The following is a 21172-nucleotide window of genomic DNA, read 5'->3' on the forward strand; positions in this document are numbered from 1 at the left end:
CTTTCTCCCCTATGATACACTGCCGAGAGCACCCGCACGTCACCTCACACACGTACGTGACTGTCTTCCGGGTAGATGCTGAAAGTGCAGCGCTGGGTTGTGGAGACTAACAAGGTGCAAAATGCAGCAATTGTAGATTAAGGGACAGATTCTGGTTAAGTGAAAGTACCTTTCATTTGCAGTGACTAGTGCCATCAAATAGAACTTCCCGCAGTGTAGAAAGTGTCCCGTGTGGTCACTTGAACCAGAGGTCTTCCCGCCGCATCACCCGTGTAGCGTACTGTAAAGCAGTGACCTCAAGGCCCAACGCACAGTGTGACCTCTGTTTACCAGACTGACTGCTGCTGGTTCCTCACTGGCAAACGAGTAATGGCTGGCACCAAAGTTTCTAGGAAAGCTTAAATCTCAAACTGGGAAAATAGTATATCGTTCCTTTTTGACAGTGGGAGCAGAGCCACCATGCTTAGACTTCAGCAGTGGAGTCCAGCTGGCACAACCAACCTGAATGTGTGCTTTGGTGGAAACTGTTGGACTTTGCCCCCTTACTGTAGCTGGGTGGGCATCACCCCTGCCACCACCTGGTTGCCAGTTGACAACCAAGGCCTCCCCGAGTGTGTGTGTGTGTGTGTGTGTGTGTGTGTGTGTGTGTATGTGTGTGTGTGTGTGTGTGTTTCCTGCTCTGATGCAGGCGTGTCTGTTCTGCGGCCCCACAGGAGGACCCTGGCCACCAGCTCTTCCGCTTACCTGTGGAGACCACCCAGCCGAAGCTCAAGCATGAGCAGTTTGGTGAGCAGCTACCTGCAGGTAATGCCAGAAAGGCTGGGGCCTTCCTGTCTGTCATGTCCTTGCCCCGCCCAACTCGGGACCTTTTCAGACACCTGATGTTCCAGCCCCAAGCCGCATAATCCCTCAGTCCTACCCGCTGTTTCCTAGAGTCCAGGTTTTTACAACCAAAAGGAACTTAGATCTTTTAAAAAGCAAGTTATTTTTAAAAACTTTTTGAAGTGTTTTAGAAGAAGTGATTTAGCACTGTGGTTAAAAGTGGCAAGATCATATTCTGACTGTCACTCGCCACCTGTGTGACTCTGGGAAGGTGACTTACCTTCTCGAAACTTGAGCTCTCTTATCTGTAAAATGGGATCATAACAATTATCCCAGCCCTTAAGATGGTTGTAGGAAGTAGACAAAGGTATGCACGTACTGCGCTTGAGGGCTTGGCGCAAGCCTAGTGCTCAGTGAATGCTAGTGGATAAGGTCAGTTTGGTTAATTTTGTTACCTATGTGAATGGAATGTATCATATAGTTTAATGGGAAAGAACACAGAAATTATTCAGCAAAGCAAAATAAAGAGTAATCAAGACAAGAAGCATTCAGAGTAGCATCTTTACCCCATTTTGTGATATAATCGCAGCAGGAATTGTGGGTACAGTGCAGTGGGTGAGCAGTAGTTTACATATAACTTAATTTCTCTGAGAGCGAACATTCACTGTGTTACCGACACTAGCAGCGGTGGGATGGGAAACGTCGATTCTGGGTCTCGGGAACTCATGCGTGTGGCATTGCATCATGGTTTTAGGATGTGCTGCTGACCTTCTCTGGCAGCCGCTTTGAGCGAAGGAGTTCCAGTCCTCCGAATAGCTCCATAGACTTTAGGCCACCTAATTGCTGTAGTTTTCCTTCTGTTCGCATTAAATTCTAAAGCTTGACCAAACAGCTGTGTAGCTTCATCCCCAGGCCACTTATTTTCCATGTTTCTGCCCAGACTCAGGAGATGGCCTCCAGCCTGGACCTGAGCAACCCCTTAAACAGCGAGTCCCTGGAGGGCTTCGACGAGATGCGGCTGGAGCTGGACCAGCTGGAGGTGCGGGAGAAGCAGCTGCAGGAGCGGATGCAGCAGCTGGACAGAGAGAACCAGGAGCTGAAGGCGGCCATCAGCCTGCAGGGAGAGCAGCTGCAGGTGGAGAGGGAGAGGGGCCGTGCCACCGCTGAGGACAACAGTCGCCTCGCGGACATGGTGGCTGCACTCCAGAAGCAGTGGGAAGTCACCCAGGCCATGCAGAACACCATGGTGGAGCTGCACACGTGCCTGCAGGCCCTCGAGCTGGGGGCTGCGGAGAAGGAGGAGGATTACCGCTCGGCCTTGCGGCGGCTGGAGTCCTTGCTCAAGCCCCTGGCTCGGGACCTCAAGGCCACCCATGACTCCCCGCACAGGAGGAACCAGGACATCCCCGCGGCCAATGTCCTGGACCAGCTGGCCGCAGCCGAGCAGATGGCCGCTCCGGCTCTGGATGCAAAGGAGAGGGAAGAGCGTGTCTCCAGTGACTCGGCCCTGGAGACCCAGGAGCTGGCGGTGAGGCTCCAAGCCTTGGAAAGCGAGAATCCCCGCATCCAGGAGCTCAGCGGGCAGCAGGCAGTGCAGCTGGAGCCACTGGCCGGGGAACTGCAGCTGAAGGAGGAGGCCCAGACCTGCCTGGAGCGCCTGGTGGAGGAGACAGCCCTGCTGCGGGACGAGCTGTCCTGCAAGGGGCAGGAGGCAGCCCAGCTCCGGCGCCAGCTGCAGGAGTCGCTGGGCCACTTGGGCTCCCTGGAAGAGGAGCTCACGGAAGCGAGGCGTGAGGTGCAGCAGCGGCTGGAGGAGAAGGAGCTGCTGGAACAGGAGGCCCGCTCGCTGACACGGCAGCTGCAGCTCCTGGAGACCCAGCTGGCCCAGGTGAGCCAGCACGTGAGTGACCTGGAGGAGCAGAAGAAGCAGCTCATCCAGGACAGGGACCACCTCAGCCAGAAGGTGGGGATGCTGGAGCAACTTGCTGCACAGCTAGGCCCAGGTCTGCCCGACGCGGCTGAGACGCTTGAAGCTCTGAACTCTGTCCCACAGCAGGCCTGCGAGATGCCAGAGGAGGAACAGCGGGGCCTGCGGGAGGGACAGACAGACAATCCCAGGGTGCACGGGACCGGCATGGAGGACCAGCTCCAGCAGGCCCACAGGGAGCTGGAGAAGGAGCTGCAGAATGTAGCTGAGCGCAACCACATTCTGGAGGAGAAACTTCAGGCCCTGCAGGCTGATTACCAAGCGCTGCAGCAGCGGGAGGCGGCCAGCCAGGGCTCCCTGGCCTCTCTGGAGTCAGAGCAGACAGAGGCAAGCATGTGGGCCCACATGGCAGAGAAGGAGGCTGCCCTGCAGAGCAAGGAGGCCGAGTGCCGGCGACTGCGGGAACAGGTGGAGCAGGGCCAGCAGCTCGCCGAGGCCCGGGATGGGGAGCTCCAAGCTCTTGCAGGCCAGTGCCAGCAGCAGACCCAGCTGATTGAGACCCTCAGGGCAGACGGAGGCCAACAGGGTCTCAGCCCACCTGAAGACCATGCGCCGCAGGAGCTGGCCGTCCAGCTGGCCCTGTCTCAGGCACAGCTAGAGATCCATCAGGGGGAGGCCTGGCGACTCCAGGCCATGGTGGTGGAGCTCCAGGCCAAGCTGCAGGCCGCCCTGGGGGACCAGGAGAAGGTGAAGAGCCAGCTGAGCGTAGCTGAGACTGCTCTGACAGAGCACAAGGCCCTTGTGCAGCAACTGAAGGAACAGAACGAGGCCCTCAACAGGGCCCATGTCCAGGAGCTGCTGCAGTGCTCTGAGCGCGAAGGGGCGTTAAGGGAGGAGAGGGCCGAAGAGGCAGAGCGGAGGGAGGAGGAGCTCCAGATCCTGCGGGAGGAGCTGTCCCGGGTCAGGTGCAGCTCCGAGGAGGCCCATCTGGAGCACACTGAGCTGCAGGAGCAGCTGCACCATGCCAACATGGACACGGCAGAGCTTGGCATCCAGGTCTGTGCGCTGACTGCGGAGAAAGAGCGGATGGAGGGGGCGCTGGCCCACACCATTCAGGAGCTGCGGGAGGCCCAAGAGGCAGCCTCCAGGGAGCGGGAGGGCCTGGAGCACCAAGTGGCAGGGCTGCGGCGAGAGAAGGAGAGCCTGCAGGAGCAGCTGAGGGTGGCCGAGGAGACAGCCGGCTCGCTGCCTGGTCTGCAGGCCCGGCTGGCCCAGGCTGAACAGCACGCCCAGAGCCTCCAGGAGGCCTCACGCCAGGAGCTCGACACCCTCAAGTTCCAGCTGAGCACCGAGATGATGGACTACCAGAAAAGACTGAAGGTAAACCTCCCCCAGCCGTTTGAGCTGCACCCACCCCCTGCAGCAGGGCCTGGTGGGCCCGCGAGTGAGTGGGAGGCGCCTTGGGCCATGTGGCCCGGGAGTGTCCTGTTGTCACAGCCCACAGCGTCCTTGTCGTGCGAGAGCCTGTCAGGGACCCAGCACCAGGGAGGGTGCCTTCACTCAGACATCTGATGCCATTGCAGACAAGTTGGGCCCACACAGAATCTGTTTTTGTAATTAGCAGCCAACGTTTTAAGAGCAAGTTGCTTGTAGCTTTAGTTCGGGGGCTTCTTTTGAAATCTTAGGAGGCCTGTAAGCCTGTGCCCTCATTCCTGCATGGCAGCAGGAGCAGGGTGGGAGTGCCTGCTGTAAGGAAACATGAGGCCTCTGGTGTTTTCCTTACCCTCGTTTATGTACTTGCTGTCCAAGCCCTGTGGGCTTGTGAGTTCCTGACTGCCTCAAATCCTGTCCCTGGATTCTCTGTCCCTTCAGCTGCCTTCTGATAACAGTGCAGTTGTAATAAACCAACTCAATTCATTTTCACAAGACCCTTGGGGTAGACGAGCTTATGTGTGCCCTAGACTGCACGGGGGAGAAGGTTAAGAGTGAGGACACAGGCAAACAGCCGGGGCTTCGGCCTCTGATGCTCGTCACGTGTCTGTGTGCTTCTGGGCCTGTGCGCTCTCAGCCCACTGCTGTCGCTCAGGCAGCTGCTGCCTCCCCACAGATGTGCCTCCACCCTGTGTCGCTCCATCCCGTGTAGCTCCACGTGGCTCATGCTCCACCTTCCCTCGTAGAAATGAAATGCTAAGCTCAGAGGCCAAGCTCAATCTCTTAGCTTGACAGGACTGTATTACCAGTGAAGCCCAAAGCTTACTTTAGTTTGAGAGAAAGAGAAGTGGCTTGTTTTTACCCACTTGGGTGAATGGGGCCAAAGGAGTCCCAGAACAAGGACCCCACTTTTCTGATCCCTTTCCCATCCTCTCAGACCTCCAGTGAAGAATGCAGGACCCTCAGGGGCCAGCTGGAGGAGCAGGGTCGGCAGCTGCAGGCCACCAAGGAGGCCGAGGGGAAGCTGAAGGTAGGCCCGAGCCCTGGGGCCCAGGGGAGGTGCTCCTGCCTGCCTGAGCAGGGCCCGGCCCCTCATCCACCTGGTCATCGTACTCCCGGGCCGTGGGCCTGTCAGGGAGGGAATCTCACTTGTCTCTCACCGGACCATCAAGAGGGCTCCCTGCGGGAGATCCAGTGTCCCCTAGACACCCAAAGTCTGTGTCACGGCCCTGCCACTCCCTGAACACCTGGCTGGAGCTGCCAAGTGTGTTTTTATACCACCCCCCACCTTGTCTTTGGAGAAGGAAATGGCAGCCCACTCCAGTACTCTCGCCTGGGAAGTCCCATAGACAGAGGAGCCTGGCAGGCTACAGTCCATGGGACCGCAAAGAGTCAGACACGACTGAGTGACTACCGCGCACACACATCCGCACGTGTTCTCCAAGTCAGTGAGTCTGACCTGAGCTGGAACAGGGGAGGCGCTGAAATCTGTCTTGAGGGCTGTGACATTTTTCAGAAACCCCCACACCCTACAACCACACCTCTATCCCCACCCTGGAGCCCCTACACCCACCACAACTGGCCCTAGTTGATGCTCAAGGGACATAGTTACAAACGGGAATCTGTCCTACTCCACACACGTACTAGTTCTTGGCCTCTTAATCTTAAATGAAAGCCCCTCCCGTTAGAAGTGCGCCGGCCAGATGGGGTGGAGTGAGCCAGTCACCGTGTGGTACCTCGCACGGCTTCTGCAGCCAGGCGTCTTCTCCCTGCTGTCCTGTGCCAGGCCGCCCAGGCGGACGTGCAGGAGAAACTGAGCTGCACCAGCAAGCACCTTGCCGAGTGCCAGGCCGCCATGCTGAGGAAGGACGAGGAGGGGGCCGCCCTGCGCCAAGACTTGGACAGGTTAGTTATACAGTCTGCCCGCGGGGCCAGTGGGAGAGTCCGCACGGAAGGGGCGGGTTTGGTCCAGTCGTTTAGAAAGTCAGCCACTCACTCAGCTTTAAAAAGTCCTTTTGCAAGAAAAGCTGTAGACCCAGGGAGTGCTTATGTCGGAAGCATGCCACAGAGCTCCTTGGCAGTTGGCCTGTCACAAGCCTGTAGAAGCTGCAGGGAACCTTTCTCTTAATCCATTGTCGTCTCTGGGGGGCATATTTCAGTTCAGGAACTTCATGCTTTGGTAAAAATCAAATGAAATAAAAATTGGGCAAGTGTCATGATACTAACAACAGCAAACATTTAAGCCTAAAATGTGGCAGGTACCATTTTAAATGCTTGAAATCTACTTGCCTATTTAATCCTCCCAACGGTCCTGTGAGGATGGTATTATTATTTATCCTATTTTATAGAAGAGAAAAATGCGGCTCAGAAGAGTGAAGTCGCTTTCCCAGGGTCACAGTGTGTAAGTGGTGATGGCAGGACTAGAACTTAGAACATTTGGCTCCAGAGTCTTTTTCTGAACAACTACCTAAAAAATATATAGACAGATAGTTTTGTGTTTTATTGTATTTTGTTTTGTTTGGGGGAACTGGTTTGTGAATTATGTGTGTGCACGTTTTCCCCAATATGAGTTTTGACCTGAGTTCTTCATCAATGACAGGCTGCGGGGTTAAGTGTGAGGTTCTCCCAGCTCATCCAGGAGTGAGCGAGCGAGCCAGGGAGCAGGATCAGCTTGTCTTCTGACGCTCCACAGACTCTCTGGTGCTGTGTCTGTGGAGAACACGTCTTGCCGTCACCCTTTCGTCATCATTTCTTTTAACCTTAAAATATGGCCCTCCCTGTGTCCAGCCCCAAGGCTGCCGCGTCTTCAGAACTGGCAGCCCCGGAGTTGTGCGTCATCAGCCCACCACCCAGCGACGGGGCCAGGCTCATCCTGCAGGGATCCTGGCGCCGGATTGCATGTGTGCTCCCAGCAGAAGCAGACACATCAAACTTCCCTGAGGCTTTAGCTTTCCCACCCATCTCCTACCACCTGCTTCTAGGCCTGCCCCAGGCTCAACGGGAGATCCAGACCACATTGGATGCGTAGTGGCCTAGATGTGTGTTTCCTCTCATCTGACTGTCCTTTCAGAGTTCAATTCCTGTAGTACTCTGGCTGCCCTTAGCCAGGTCATGTTCGTGTGACAACTTAAATAGAACCTCCTAAGTTGGTGGTATTTTTTTTTAATGCTATAACTGTGTGTATATCTATGTGTCCCCAAGATCATTCGGTGCACAGTGTCTCGTAAACAGCCTGCTGACAACTTTTTGCTGGACATGGCAAGGCTGGAATAGATACAGATTGATTGGTCAGGTGCAGCCCTCTAGTTTTATGGAGCTTTTGTGAATGCCTTGGTTCATAAACCATCCTTGGAAAGCCACTGCCTTAGGGGACTAGTGAGCTGAATGAGAAGTGGGCAAGGATGGGCAGACTCTGGTTCAGCCAGCCCCTCTCATAGCCTGAGACTCTGCAGTACCCAGAGCAGGATTCCGTAGGCCTCGAAGCCTCAGGTTGAACTCCTGGCCATTCAGAGTTAGTGCCTGCTCTGTGCCCAATGCCACACCTCATGTGTAGAGTCCCAGAGAATCGTGGGGGACAGATGCTCCTCTGCCTGGTCACCTCCAGGAAGCTGCGCCTCAGTTCTTCCTGTTCTGACTCCTTTTTCCTCTGCATATCCACCCCCCGTCACAAACCCATGCACCTCACCCATTGGGCTCCTTTCACAACCTCAGTTTTCTCCAAAGAAAAGTGGTACGGAGTTTGACCCACCTGGGGTGCTCCTAGTGACCTGAGGTCAACCTCCTTTCCCGAATGTCCCTTGTATTTGTTGTGGGGGTAGCAATGTGTGAAGAGTTTGGGTGTGTGAGAGGAGGTTTGAAGGCTTAAGGTTTGAATATACACCCTGTGAGCAGAACAGTGCAAGGGGCTCCCCCAAGACAAAGGCTGGTAGGGCAGCGGGACTGCTTATTAGAGGCTGGGGTTAGCCCGGGGGAAGGGGGAAGCTGGAAATAGTGGGTGATGAGGACTACTTACCACTCCTCCACCAGGACCCAGAAGGAACTTGAAAGAGCCACCACAAAGGCCCAGGAATATTACAACAGACTCTGCCAGGAGGCGGCAGAAAGGGAGAAGAATGACCAGAAGATGCTCGCTGACCTGGATGACCTGAACAGAACCAAGAAGTACCTGGAGGAGCGGCTGATAGAGCTGCTCAGGTGAGTGTCGGGACAGACCAGGGGCCGGGGGCTTCCCCTGAGCTTGGCTTTTCTTGAAGGAAGTGTGACTCTCCCTGAAGGGACTGTTGCAGGGAAGTGGGCCCTGTCTGCTTGTGTTCTGTTGTAAGGGCACACACACATGAACAGGGTCTACTTAGGCCCTTGGCAGCCTTAAAAGACAGGATTTCATTGTTCCCACTAGTGTGCGTCTGGTTTGTGTTTTCGTATTGCTGTGTTAATTGTTTTCAAACTCTCCATGTACTCAGCCACAGAGTGACAGTCAAAGATGATTAACATCCTCAGGGACTTCTCCACTCCCTTGCCCCTCTCTCAGGAGTCCTTTTCTCCTTCTCCTCCATCCGACTCTTCCCAGAGCCCGGGGCCCCAAACTCCAGTGCATCAGGTAGCAGCTGTGTGCTTCGTCACTCAGGCAGCAGACAGTGGTGTGAATGTGCGAGCCGGGCTGGAGGGGCTGAGAAACCAGAGGGCAGGCTGCGCTGCTGCTGCCACGTCCCCTCACTTCAGAGAAGGTAGAAATCTGGATTCTTATGTGAAATTGGTCTGAGTTTTAAATGTTGGCAAGTCATTCCAAAAAATTTGTAAAGCTTTTTGTATGGGAATCTTTCTTTTTTGGCTGCGCCCTGTGGCTTGTGGGGTCTTAATTCCCTGACCAGGGATCAAACCTGTGGCCCCTGCAGTGGAAACCCAGAGTCTTAACCACTAGACCTCCAGGGAAGTCCCAGAAGTTTTCAAAAATACAAAGGTAGATAGCAGAATGCGCCCCTCTGTACCTGTCACCCAGCTTCAGCATTATGCTCATGACCAAGTCTTGTGTTTCCTGGAGTCCTACCCATTTCTCCCACCTCCTCAGACTGTTTTGAAGCAAATCCCAAACTTCCTGTCATTTTATCCACAAGTATTTTGGTATGTGCCTTCCTAACACTGGGACTGCTTATTTTAAACAACCACAGTATCATTACTATGCTTAAAAATTTACTAATTCCCAATGTCATCAAGTATCTAGTCATTTTGAAATTTTTCCAATTGCTTTATAATTTTTTCTAGTCAGAATCTAAATTAGATCTGTGTGTTGCATGGTGATACGTTTCTTGGATCTCTCTTACTTAGGCATGGTTTCCCCACCATCTCTCTTCTTTTCCTTTGCAGTTTACTTTTAAAGAAAGCAGGCCATTTATCCGGTAGAGTTTCCTGTAACCTGGGCTTTGCTGATTACATCTCTATAGTGTCATCTAACATGTTCTTCCCTCTTTGTGTAGCCTATAAATTGACAGTTATAACTAGAGCAGTGGTTCTCAACCCTGATGCAAATTGGAGTCACTAGGGGAGCTAATAACTAAAGTAACACTCAGGTCTGGACCCCACCCAGACCACCTAGAGTGGAATTCTTGGGAGTGAGGTCCAGGTATCAGTGAGCAAGAGTTGAAAATCCCTGCTCCACTAGACACTGGCTCAGACTCAAAGTTTTGTCCAAAAATCTCCATAAAATTGGTTTATAGTTTTGGGTCTTTCTTTCAAGAACCACATAAAATCTGGTTAGCCCTTTCTTTACAGTGTCAGCAGCCATGCATAAGCGATGCCTAAATGTACTAATTCATTTGGGGTTGCAAATTGGCAATAATAAATTTTGACTAATTTGGAAGCTTGAAAACTCTGCCCATGTGCCATCAATTTGCAGACTAGGGACTCAGCATTTGTGACCTCTGCGTTCACACACCTTCCAGAAGTTTTTGTTGGAAAAGCCAGGTCCTGACACAGTTGCCACGTTGCCAGGGTCTGGGCGCCTGGCCTCCCGGAGCCAGACAGAACAAGCCGTGGCCCAGTTTGGAGAACGATGCTGATCACAAGAAATGAGTCTTTCTGCTTCCTGACAATGTCAGGCATTCCTGAAAAGTCCATGTTCTGGTTTATATTTCAGGGGAACAGTCTTTGGTTGACTTGGAGTCCCTGACTGATGAGAGTGCCAGCTTCTCTCAGGGCCTGGTGGCTCTGGTGTGGCTCTCAGTCATCAGTGGCTCACATGTTGCCAGGGCCATTAATTATTACTTAAACTGTAAAAACAAGGAGGGTCCCAAACATCCTGAAGATCTGGGTGGGCGGTATATTCCTGGTTATCTGGCTCACAGCACACTGGCTGTCGTGTACTTGTGGCAGCACGTGACAGCCTAACCTCCCAGTGGCCGTGTACACGGTCATTTAGACCCCTGGGCAGCTGGTGACCCTTGTTAGTGCTGGCAGGTCTTTGCAGTTGCCAGAGCCTTTTATGGACCCCACAGGCCCCCATACCTTCACATGTGCGGTGTCAGATCAGGACCCACACACTGGGGGACTCCTGCTGAGTCTGGATCTGCTGTGGGGTGACAGGTGACCTCGGTATCAATAAAAGTGAATTCCCCTCCTGTCTTGCAAAATTCAGAAGCAGTCTTTTGAAGTGAATCCAGAGGTAGTTCTGTCATTTTCATGGACGCTTTCTTCTGTTTTTCTAATGTGGCTCCGTCCCAGGGACAAGGATGCTCTCTGGCAGAAGTCAGATGCCCTGGAATTCCAGCAGAAGCTCAGTGCTGAGGAGAGATGGCCCGGGGACATGGAGGCGAACCACTGCCTCGACTGCAAGCGGGAGTTCAGCTGGATGGTGCGGAGGCACCACTGCAGGTCAGCGGGCGGCTCGTGGGCAGGGCCCAGAGCCAGAGCAGAGGGCTCCGGACGGGGAGTTAGGGCAGGCGTTGGCATGGCGGCCGCTTGTCTAGGAAGAGCATGTTGTCTTTTAGTTTTGAGGGAACCAGTTGAGGAGGGGGTGTTAGGCAGGGTCCCAGCAGGACACTCAAGGATCCCCGAAAGGGAAGAGAGTTGAATACAGGGCATGTGGGCAGAAGTAAGGGGGCCCCCAGGGATGTGGGACACCCAGAGACCCAAGTCTTGATGCTCGCTTGGCCTGTGGGGATCAGAAGGGAGATGGACTATGGAGAGAGCAGGGGCCGAGGCTCTGCCAGAGGAAGCAGAGACCTCCCTGCCCCCAGGACCCGAAGATGGGCAGGCGGGAATGAATTTCAAGTTGGGACGGGGGCGTGGAGAATCATCTTTGGTTTTAGAGCCCAGCACCCAGGCGTGGGATGCCCACCTGCATCATAATGTCAGGGAAGGGGGCTCAGCCTGCCTGCTAGGACCCTAGGAAGTAAAACTTCCCATCAGGTGTCACCCAGGCGGCTTTCTTGGAGTCTTAGGAAAGGGGCCTTGAGGCCATGGTCCAGAGCGGGCAGAGTTGGGTGTGATGAGCCGTGTGGCGTCCGGAGCCCAGTTCCAGCGCTGAGCAGGGCGCTCGCGGCCCCTGTGTGGCATCCTTACAGCCCATGCCCGTGTCGTCCCCAGGATATGCGGCCGCATCTTCTGTTACTACTGCTGCAACAACTACGCCGTGAGCAAGCACGGTGGCAAGAAGGAGCGCTGCTGCCGGGCCTGCTTCCGGAAACTGAGCGAGAGCCCCGGCTCTCCCAACAGCAGCAGCTCAGGCACCAGCCAGGGGGAGCCCAGCCCCACGCGATCCCCGGCCCAGGCCACCGGAGGCCAAGGTCAGCTCCCCCACTGCCTCTGTTCCCCGGGGCCACCCTCCCCACCGCCCCACTGTGGCTGCTTAGCTGAGCCATGCCTAGTTCAGTACTTCCAAAGTGAGGCACTGAAACTTTCTTTTTGATGTAATTAGGATGAAAGTTAATTGAAAAGGGAATAACTTTCTCCTGATATGATTCAGCATTATTATTTAACGTGAAGTCTGTTTGCCTCTTAACTCATGTACCACCGGTGGAATGCCACCCCACGCTTTAGAAAATGCTGTCTCCCAGGCCCCAGCCCCGAACTTCTGTCCCGGGATAACCGAAGGCCAGGCGTTGAATCTGGAAATGAGCGCATCCTTCCCTGTCTTCCCAGTAGCTCATGTTCTCAGGCAGAACTGCAGTGACTCGGGTGGCAGTGAGCACTGTCTGTGCTCAGACACCACTGCCTCCTGTAGCCAGAGCCCTGCCCTCCTCGGCCTCAGTCTGGATCCAGGCCAGCCAGCCTTCAGAGACACTGTTAGCTCCTCTTTTGTTTAAATGGATCATCAAGGAGGTTGGCCGGCTCCATTATTTATACTAGATACAAACAACTGCTCAAGGATGGGGAAGTGTACTTTGCACAGCATTAGTGTGTTATTTAAAAGTTACTGAATTTTGAAAGCCCTTTATATATCCTGAGTATGATTTATTTATCATATATGTGTTTTACAAATGTTTTTTTCCCAACCTGTATCCTGTCTTTTTAAATTTTCTTTTGATGAGTATAATTTGGATAAAGTCCAGTCTATCAGTTTTTTTTCTTATGGGTCAATTTTTTCCTGTTCTTTTAATATCATATCTCTTTTTGTTTGACTCAAGAACTCAAAGGTCTTCTTTTGTTTTCTCCTAAAAGTTTTATAGTTTTAGATTCACGTTTAGGTCTATGGTTCATTTTGAGTTAATTTTTTTATATGATGCAAGCTTTGCCCAAAGATTCATTTTTTGTAAATGGTTGTCCAGTTATTCCAACACCATTGGTTGAAAGGTCTATTCCCATAGAATTGCTTTTGTGCTTTTCTCAAAAATCAGTTGCCTTTATGTATGATTCGGTATCTGGACTTTTTGTTCCACTCCATTTACCAACGTGCCTTTTCTTTCACCAATACCACACTGTTATGATTGCCGTAATTTTATAATAAGTCTTAAAATCAGGCAGGGTGAGTCCTCCAATTTTCTTCTTTATTAAAGTTTGGCTATTCTAGGTTGTACACTTTTCCATATAAATTTTAGAATTAACTAGTCAGTTTCTACAAAAACATCCTGGTGACATTTTGGTTGGGATTGCAGTGAGTCTCTACAGCAGTCTAGGGAGAATTGCCAAAGTAACAGAGTTGAGTCTTCCAGTCTACACGTGGCAGAGCACTCGGTTTAGGGCTCCTTTGGTTTCTCTCGGCGGGTATCATTTTAGGTCCCTCTTGGTCATTTTCCCTTCCCTCCTCTTCCTTCCCCCTTCCTCCTGCCAGCCTCAAAAGGCGGGTTCAGGAATGTGGCTGGGCCTGTGGAAAAAAGCCAGTCCTGGTCCCCCTTTTCAGCCTGTGCCTCAAGCCGCCCTCCATTATGCAGACTTCGGACCAGAGGAAGAACATCCCTCCTAAAGCCCGGCCCGTCCAGGAGCCATGAGGCAGGGCCCACTGGGAACTTGCAGCCCACGTGAACTCTTCTTCTCCTGACACGCTTGGCTCATTCTGGGTGTTTCAGTGACAACACAGGGTGGCATGGTGCCAGCGTGCTGAGGTTGCTTGTTTTGATTTCTGATATTTCCTGCCTCCTCCCCTGCCTGTCTTTCTGTCTTACTTGCCTTTTCTTCATCTCAGGCCTGCCATCACAGCTTCCATCACATGCAGGAGGGTGCTTGTTGGCGGGGTGGGGCTGACTAGAACAGCAGCATCCACACAGCGTCCTTCCTACCCAGTGCTCTGCAGGGTTAGGCACAATTCTGTCAAGCTTCAGGGGTTGGGGGGGTTGGGTGGGGTTGGTGGGGTTAGGTAGGGGGGTGGGGTCAGTTCTTTTCCACCCCCTAGTGGACTGAGATGGAAATGCAGGTCACACAGAATCCTGCTCTCAAAGAAGCATGCTTGAGGTGTGTGTCTGCTGGAGCAAGGATTCAGCAGCAGGGAAGTATGTTTATCTTTTTGTTAGGTTCTTTCCTGATAAGGTTTTGATAAGTTTTTTCCTTCTAAGTAAGGGGCCTCAGAGAACATGTTAGAGCTTAAAACCCCTCCACGCCCCTGCCTAAGGGACTTCAGAGAAGACACTTAACTTTGTGCGTTCAGTCTCACCTGTAGTCCCCTCATCTGCTTTTCTGAAACATCCCAACAGCCCTTTGTTTCCATCCCGACAAAGTTGCTGTCGGTTGAGCGAGCGCTGCAGGGTGCGTCCTCCTGGTTCGTCCTGCGTAGCTGCACTCCCTCCCCGTCCTGTGCATGACCATGCGTCTCTCCTCTCTCTCTGCTCACATCTGTGCCCCAGGTGCAAACACAGACTGCCGGCCGCCGGATGACGCCGCCTTTGACATCATCACAGATGAGGAGTTGTGCCAGATACAGGAGTCCGGCTCCTCCTTGCCTGAGACACCTACTGAGACTGACTCTCTTGACCCAAATGTGGCTGAGCAGTGAGTAGACTCACATCCATTTTCTGAGTTCTCATGAAGTGCCTGGCATTGTGCCTTCTTTCTTTTTTAAAAAATATCTATTTGGGTGCACAGGGTCTTCGTTGCAGCACTCAGGGTCTTCAGTCTTCGTTGCAGCGTGCAGGACCTTTAGTTGTGGCGTGCGAACTCTTAGTTGCGTGTGAGATCTAGTTCCCTGACCAGGGATTGGAGCCAGGCCCCCAGTAATGGAGCTTGAGTCTTAGCCACTGGACCACCAGGGACGTCCCTGGCCTTGTGCTTTCTCATTGGAGGATTAGGAAAGCTCAGAAGCAGGGTCGCCTGTCTTTCATTAAGGGAAGGTGCCTGAGAACAGTGCTCAGGGCAGGTGGCCCTTGAACAGCACTGGGACTCGGGGAGTGGTCAGCGTGGAGCCTTGTCAGAGAGTTTCTGGGCATTTCTGTCAGCAGTCCTCCTGATTTCAGCAACTCCATGAAGCCTTTTTTGTCTTGGGCAACTATATTAATCCACTTAGGCCGCCATGACAGATACCATACACCAGATGACTTCAACAACAGAAATCTAATTTGTCAAATTCCGGAAGTCCAAGGCCAAGGTGCCAGCAGGTTTACTTTCCCCAAGACCTCCCCTTGGTTTGCAGACAGCCGCTCTCTTTCTGTCTCTGCATGTGGTCGGCCCCAACCCTGGGCACGTGCACCCTTGTCTCTCTGGGTCCTAATCTTCCATTCTTATAAGGACACCAGTCAGATTGGATTAGGGCCCACCTCATTGGCCTCATTTTAACTAATTTCTTTAATGATCTTGGGCTTCCCTGGTGGCTCAGATGGTAAAGAATCCACCTTCAGTGTGGGAGACCTGGGTTTGACCCCTGGGTTGGGAAGATCCCCTGGAGGAGGAAATGGCAACCCACTCCAGTATTCTTGCCTAGAGAATCCCATGGGGTCACAAAGAGTCGGACACGACTGAGCGACTTGTCACTTTTAATGGTCTTATCTCCAAAAGCAGCCCCGTTCTGAGGCGCTGGGGGTAGAACGTCAGCATGGGGACTGAAGTGCACGTGCTCACGTGCAGCAGAGATCCGGGATGACTTTTGCTGGATGATTCAGAAGAGCAGCCCTTCCTGGGCTGCCACAGCCATGCTCAGAGCAACACACTGCTCTTTAAAAACCACGTCATAGAACCACTCATCAGGCCTGGTGATGGTGCCACAAGAAAGGAAGCTCAGATTAATTTCAGTTCTCTCAAGCGGTTTCTCTCAGAAGTTCCTCTGGCTTCAGCTAAGGCCTCTTCGAGCCCCAGAGTTCTAAAAGCAATAAAAAAAATATAGACAAGTCTGTTACCCAGCACTCCATGGAACCGAGGGACTTTCCCCCAGCCAGCCTGGGCCCTGTCCCATCACCATGACCCAGACCCTCCAAACCTTTCACTGCTGTAGATGGACGGTGTCTGGCACAGGGCCATCCATCCTTCAGTGCCAGCTCTCCATCGGCCTCCCCAATTTTTCTGGGCCAGCTGTTTTCCAACAAAGCTTGTGAGGAGAGTGGTGCAAGGGCTCATTTCTAAATAAATGAGATAACTGCATCAAGTGCCACCGTGCTCAGGTGGCGAGAGTTTAAGTCAGGGGACCCAAGCAAAGGTCAAGTTCCCCTCCCTGGCAGCCTCACTTGGTGCTTCTCAGCCCCGGGGTCCGGCTGAAATGCAGTTTCTTGTGCAAAGCACTGCCTGCTCAGAAGCTCGGGGGAGAATTGACAGGGCCCCCGTGTGGGGGGCACACACTGAGTGGGCACAGTTCGTGGCCCACTCTCCATCCAGGCGGGGAGCTTCGCAAGCTTTTGCCCACTCATGCTGAGATCTCTGTTCCTTTCTTCATGCCCAGAATTCAGAGGAGGGTTGGCACCAGTCTGTCAGATTTATCATCTGGGGTTTCTGCTGCATGGGAGGAGATGCACTTAATCTTGGGAGGCTCTCAGCTCAGGAGATTTTAGGCTCCAGCGTGTGTCCCTATACTCGGTTATGCTCAGGCTTGAAGGTGAGTGAACTCGCGTCAAGGATACAGCCAACCCCATCACCCAAGCAAAGGTGCTCACTGTGACCGTGGGCCTTTGCTTTTCCTTCTGAAAGGCCCACCTTGAAGCCTTGCCTGATTGCGTGAGCCTGCAGTGTCCCCCCTGACCCCCATGGATTTGCACTAAGCCACCCTTTTCCTTTGTCACCTGGCAACTCTTCGCTGACTGTGCCTTGACTCCTGGCCAGGTGGGTCAGGGGTCAGGTGAGCCAGACCAGAACCTCAGGGCCTTGGAGATGGCCTCGGGCTCTCAGGTGCATGAGAAAGTACCCCAGTAGCTCCCCTGTCACTTCACCCCTCATCTTCCCCTTTCCTAGTAGGAGCAAAAGCAGAAGGTCTTTTGACCACTGACAAACGTGTGTGTTTCAGTCGTGGGAAATCAGGAAGCGTTCCAGGGAAAGGAAACTGCCAGCATGCTGGCCTCAGCCTCCAAGGCAGATCCGGGGCTAATGGATGGGTCTGCAGTCCTGTGCCTAGTCTGTTTGGGCGAAGGGTAAGCCCTCCGAGTCAGTTCAGGGCGTGCCCTGTCTCACACCTTGCTTACACATTAACTGGAGGCAGACACCTGTGTCTCCTGCAGCTTTTTCTTAGGTTTAAAACCACCAGGAGTCTGAGAAAGCTGTGGTGGGGAGAGGGGTGGTACAGAGCCTGGGTGTGTGTACACGCCCTTGCCAAGAGATTTAGAGAAAGAAAACAGCGAGTCCAAAGTAAGAAGTGGTCCAGGGTTCTAATCCGGAGAACAGAGGCCGCCTGGAGGTCGTGTTGCTAAAAGCCCTTGTTGGAGCTTTTTCCCTCTGGAGCTGCGTCTGCACGCCCTCACTTGGTCCCCGCCCAGCCCTCCACAGGGTAGGGGTTATGGTCCCTGTTTCTTGTATCGAGGCACTGAAGCTCAGGAGGCCAGGTAACTCACTCCAGGTCAGGGGGTTGCAAGCATCAGAACCAAGCTTTGTACCCAGAACCCCTCCCTCTAGTCACGGGCACGAGATGCATTTTGCAGCGTACTGCCGCCTTCTCCTGGCCCCGTTTCCCCATCTTCCCATTAAAGAGCTGCCCTCCTTCCTTACCCTTCGTCCACTCCCCGCTCCACACACGTGTCCTCAGGACAAACACAGTTGTCTGCCCTGGCCCCTTGGCTGTGACAGGACAGGAAGAGGTCCCAGAACCCAGGCGCTCAGGGAGAACTCGCAGGATGCCACCGATCCCTTAGCAGCCTCTGAGTGGCCCCGGGCACAGGCCTCACCAGATGGGAAGCTGACATTCTCCAGACGCTGCGAACATGCACACCTTTCCCCACAGTCATCCAGGCCCACCTTCAGCCATCTCCCTGACAGAGGCCCAGCTGTTCTCAGGCCTCAAGCGGGCTGAGAAGGAAAGAGAGCTCCTTTTGCCCACAGCAGGGCTGGCCTCGAGTCCTTGGCCTCCCCAGGCCTGCCTCCCCTCTTGAGCAGACCATGTCAGTGAAGAGCTTGAGCTCCAGAGTCGGACGCTCCTGGTCAGGCCCTGGTTCGCTGTCTCTAGGTTCACCACGGCCCCTGAACTGAACTTCCTCCCTGGCACATCCAAGACGGGGCCATATCCACTCCCACGGAGTTAAGAGGCTCGGGTGTGTACCGTGTGGGAAGCCTTCCATGCAGGTGCCTTGTTTTGCGATGTTTTCCCTGAGCTGTGAGGTCAAGGATCACGCTGTGGTGTCTACTGCGTGGGCCCTGGTTTGCTGCACCTCGGAGCTCAGGTGTCTTTACCAAAGAACGTCCTGCCTGATGCTCAGGATTACTGAGTCCAACTCTAGAGGCTGCGCCAACCCACAGAGTATCTTAGCTAGCACCTACTTTAGAACGGGTGCTCTGTGGTCAACGCTTCGGGGAACTGTTGTGGGTTTATCACCAACCAGGAGATCCAATGCCTGGTATTTCAAACAAAATGAGAACACAAAATGGTGAACATGGTTGAGGTTAGAAAGCCACCTTTTGTTGTCGTTCATTCGCTCGGTCATGTTTGATGCCATGGACTACAGCACGCCAAGCTTCCCTGTCCTTCACTGTCTCCCGGAGTTTGCTCAGACTCATAGCCATTGAGTGGGTGATGCTAACCCACCATCTCATCCTCTGTTGCCCCCTTTTCCTCCTGCCCTCAGTCTTGCCCAGAATCAGGGTCTCTTCACATCAAGGGGCCAAAGTATTGGAGCTTCAGCTTTAGCATCAGTCCTTCCAATGAATATTCAGGGTTGATTTCCTTTAGGATCGACTGGTTTGATCTCCTTGCTGTCCAGGGGACTCTTAAGAGTCTTCTCCAGCGCCACAGTTCAAAAGCATCAAATCTTTGGTGCTCTGCCTTCTTTACGGTCCAACTTCCTCATCCGTAGATGACTACCAGAAAAACCATAGCTTTGACTATATGGACCTTTGTTGGCAAAGTAATGTCTCTGCTTTTTAATACACTATCTAGGTTTGTCATAGCTTTTCTTCCAAGGAGCAAGCATCTTTTAACTTCATGGCTGCAGTCGCCATCTGCAGTGTTTTTGGAGCCCAAGAAAATGAAGTCTGTCACTGTTTCCATTTTTTCCCCATCTATTTGCCAGGAAACGATGGGACTGGATGCCATGATCTTCGTTTTTTGAATGTGGAGTTTTAAGCCAGCTTTTTCACTCTCCTCTTTCACTTTCATCAAGAGGCTCTTTAGTTCCTCTTAACTTTTTTGCCATTAGGGTGGTGTCATCTGCATATCTAAGGTTATTGATATTTCTCCTGGCAATCTCAATTCAAGCTTGTGCTTCATCCAGCCCAGTATTTCACATGATGTACTCTGCATAGAAGTTAAATAAGCAGGGTGACAATATATAGCCTTAATGTACTCTTTTCCCAGTTTGAGTCAGTCAGTTGTTCCATGTCCAGTTCTAACTGTTGCTTCTTGACCTCCATACAGTTTTCTCAGGAGGCAAGTAAAGTGGTGTGGTATTCTCATCTCTTTAAGAACTTTCCACCATTTGTTTCATCCACACAGTCAGAGGCTTTAGCGTAGTCAATGAAGCAGAAGTAGGTGTTTTTCTGGAACTCTCTTGCTTTTTCAATGATCCAACAGATGTTGGCAATTTGATCTCTGGTTCTTCTGCCTTTTCTAAATCCAACTTGCACATCTGGAAGTTCTCAGTTCACATACTGTTGAAACCTGGCTTGAAGGATTTTGAGCATTACCTTGCTAGTATGTGAAATGAGTGCAGTTGTGTGGTAGTTTGAACATCTTTGGCATTGACCTTCTTTGGGATTGGAATGAAAGCTGACTTTTTCCAAAAAGCCTTGCTGCACTTGGGTTAACCTGGCATCTCCATCTTCAGATGAGTACAGAGTTGTCAGGTTCCCTGGTCTATCTTAGCCAACATTTGAGGGAAGTAAAGAGATTTTTCACCAGGGTTTTAGCCCCAGCTCTGCTGTGTGTGCTTTGTGAGGTAGTTATCTCTCTGAACTGTTTCCTCATCTGGAAAATGGGGTAGTACCAAACCTCCTAACAAAGGGCATTAGGTACCGTGGGCCACGAAGGAGTGGTGTGTGGAAGGGGCGCTGCCCCAAGAGGACAAGGGGAGCCAGCGCCCCGTCTCCGGTGCTCTCTGCTCCACCTCTGCCCCTCCAGGACAGGCACTTCTGTTTTTTCTGTTCCGCAGCACCATTTCCTCACTGCAGGACGCCCACTGAGAATCCTGGGCTTCAGGCTCCAAGTAGCCCCTGGAATCAGGGTCAGCCTGTGTTCTCCGCATCTCGGATTGTGTGGCCCCGCCCTGCCCCTGGGCTGCAAGTGCAGGGAACTCGGTGGAGGGGGAGACCCTGAGGCCTCACCCAAGGCAGCCACAGCCCACGTGATCTCCTCCTGCCAGTTGCACCCCAGGCTCCTTAGGTCAAGCAGTGGGTGTAAGTAGAGGCGAGCGCTGCAGGGAGGGGAAGGGCGGCTCTGAGACAGGGAGCCTGTGCTCCACGGGGCTGTCCTGTGGACAAGTGCAGAGTGAAAACCCTCAGGAAGCTGCGTGGGCTGTGCCAGGGTATGCTGCCCGGAGTGTCGTGCGCCCAGGAGGGGGTTGGGGAAATGATCTCTGCTCCCAAGGGCAGCAGGTAAGGTCAGAGTGTGGGCCCAAGCAGTGCCTGGGGAGGCAGAGAAGCGGGAAAAGATGGAGCGGCCACGCTTTTTCTCAGGACAGGCAGGCAGGTATTCCTCAGCTGTGGAAGGGCCAGTGCAGAACCTTTTTGCAGGGAGCCTGGACAGAGGGCACATAACAGGCCTGGGGTGGCACATGGCCTGAGGGGACTGGTCTTGTTTGACTCAGCCAGGCTGGCACCCAGGAGGGGAGGACCCAGCAGTCCCAACAGCTGCCCTCCATTGCCTGAGCGGCCGCCCCCAACATGGCTCCGAGCGTGTGGTCACTGCCTCCCAGCGCTCCTGGACGGAGGGCGTCATCAGCCAGGGGTACAGGTGGTGAAACAGGCTTGGGTGAGGGGGTGCACCTGCCTTGTCCTGGGGTGCACAGACGTGAA

The 21172-nt window shown here is 53.2% G+C and overlaps 1 protein-coding gene across 4 annotated transcripts in view; it reads left to right on the top strand.

Moving 5' to 3' along the window:
- The window catches only part of FYCO1 (FYVE and coiled-coil domain autophagy adaptor 1), a 103491-nt gene that overhangs the window by 50125 nt on the left and 32194 nt on the right, over positions 1 to 21172 (top strand). For all 4 annotated transcript variants that reach the window (XM_061397028.1, XM_061397027.1, XM_061397026.1 and 1 more), the window contains 8 exons: positions 714 to 804; positions 1763 to 4129; positions 5118 to 5210; positions 5967 to 6085; positions 8207 to 8374; positions 10895 to 11044; positions 11759 to 11958; positions 14449 to 14593. In XM_061397028.1, coding sequence (XP_061253012.1) covers positions 714 to 804; positions 1763 to 4129; positions 5118 to 5210; positions 5967 to 6085; positions 8207 to 8374; positions 10895 to 11044; positions 11759 to 11958; positions 14449 to 14593 — 3333 coding nt within the window. The remainder of the gene's footprint in view (positions 1 to 713; positions 805 to 1762; positions 4130 to 5117; positions 5211 to 5966; positions 6086 to 8206; positions 8375 to 10894; positions 11045 to 11758; positions 11959 to 14448; positions 14594 to 21172) is intronic.

The sequence above is a fragment of the Bos javanicus genome, chromosome 22 (genome assembly GCF_032452875.1).
Source record: "Bos javanicus breed banteng chromosome 22, ARS-OSU_banteng_1.0, whole genome shotgun sequence".
Lineage (NCBI taxonomy): Eukaryota > Metazoa > Chordata > Mammalia > Artiodactyla > Bovidae > Bos > Bos javanicus.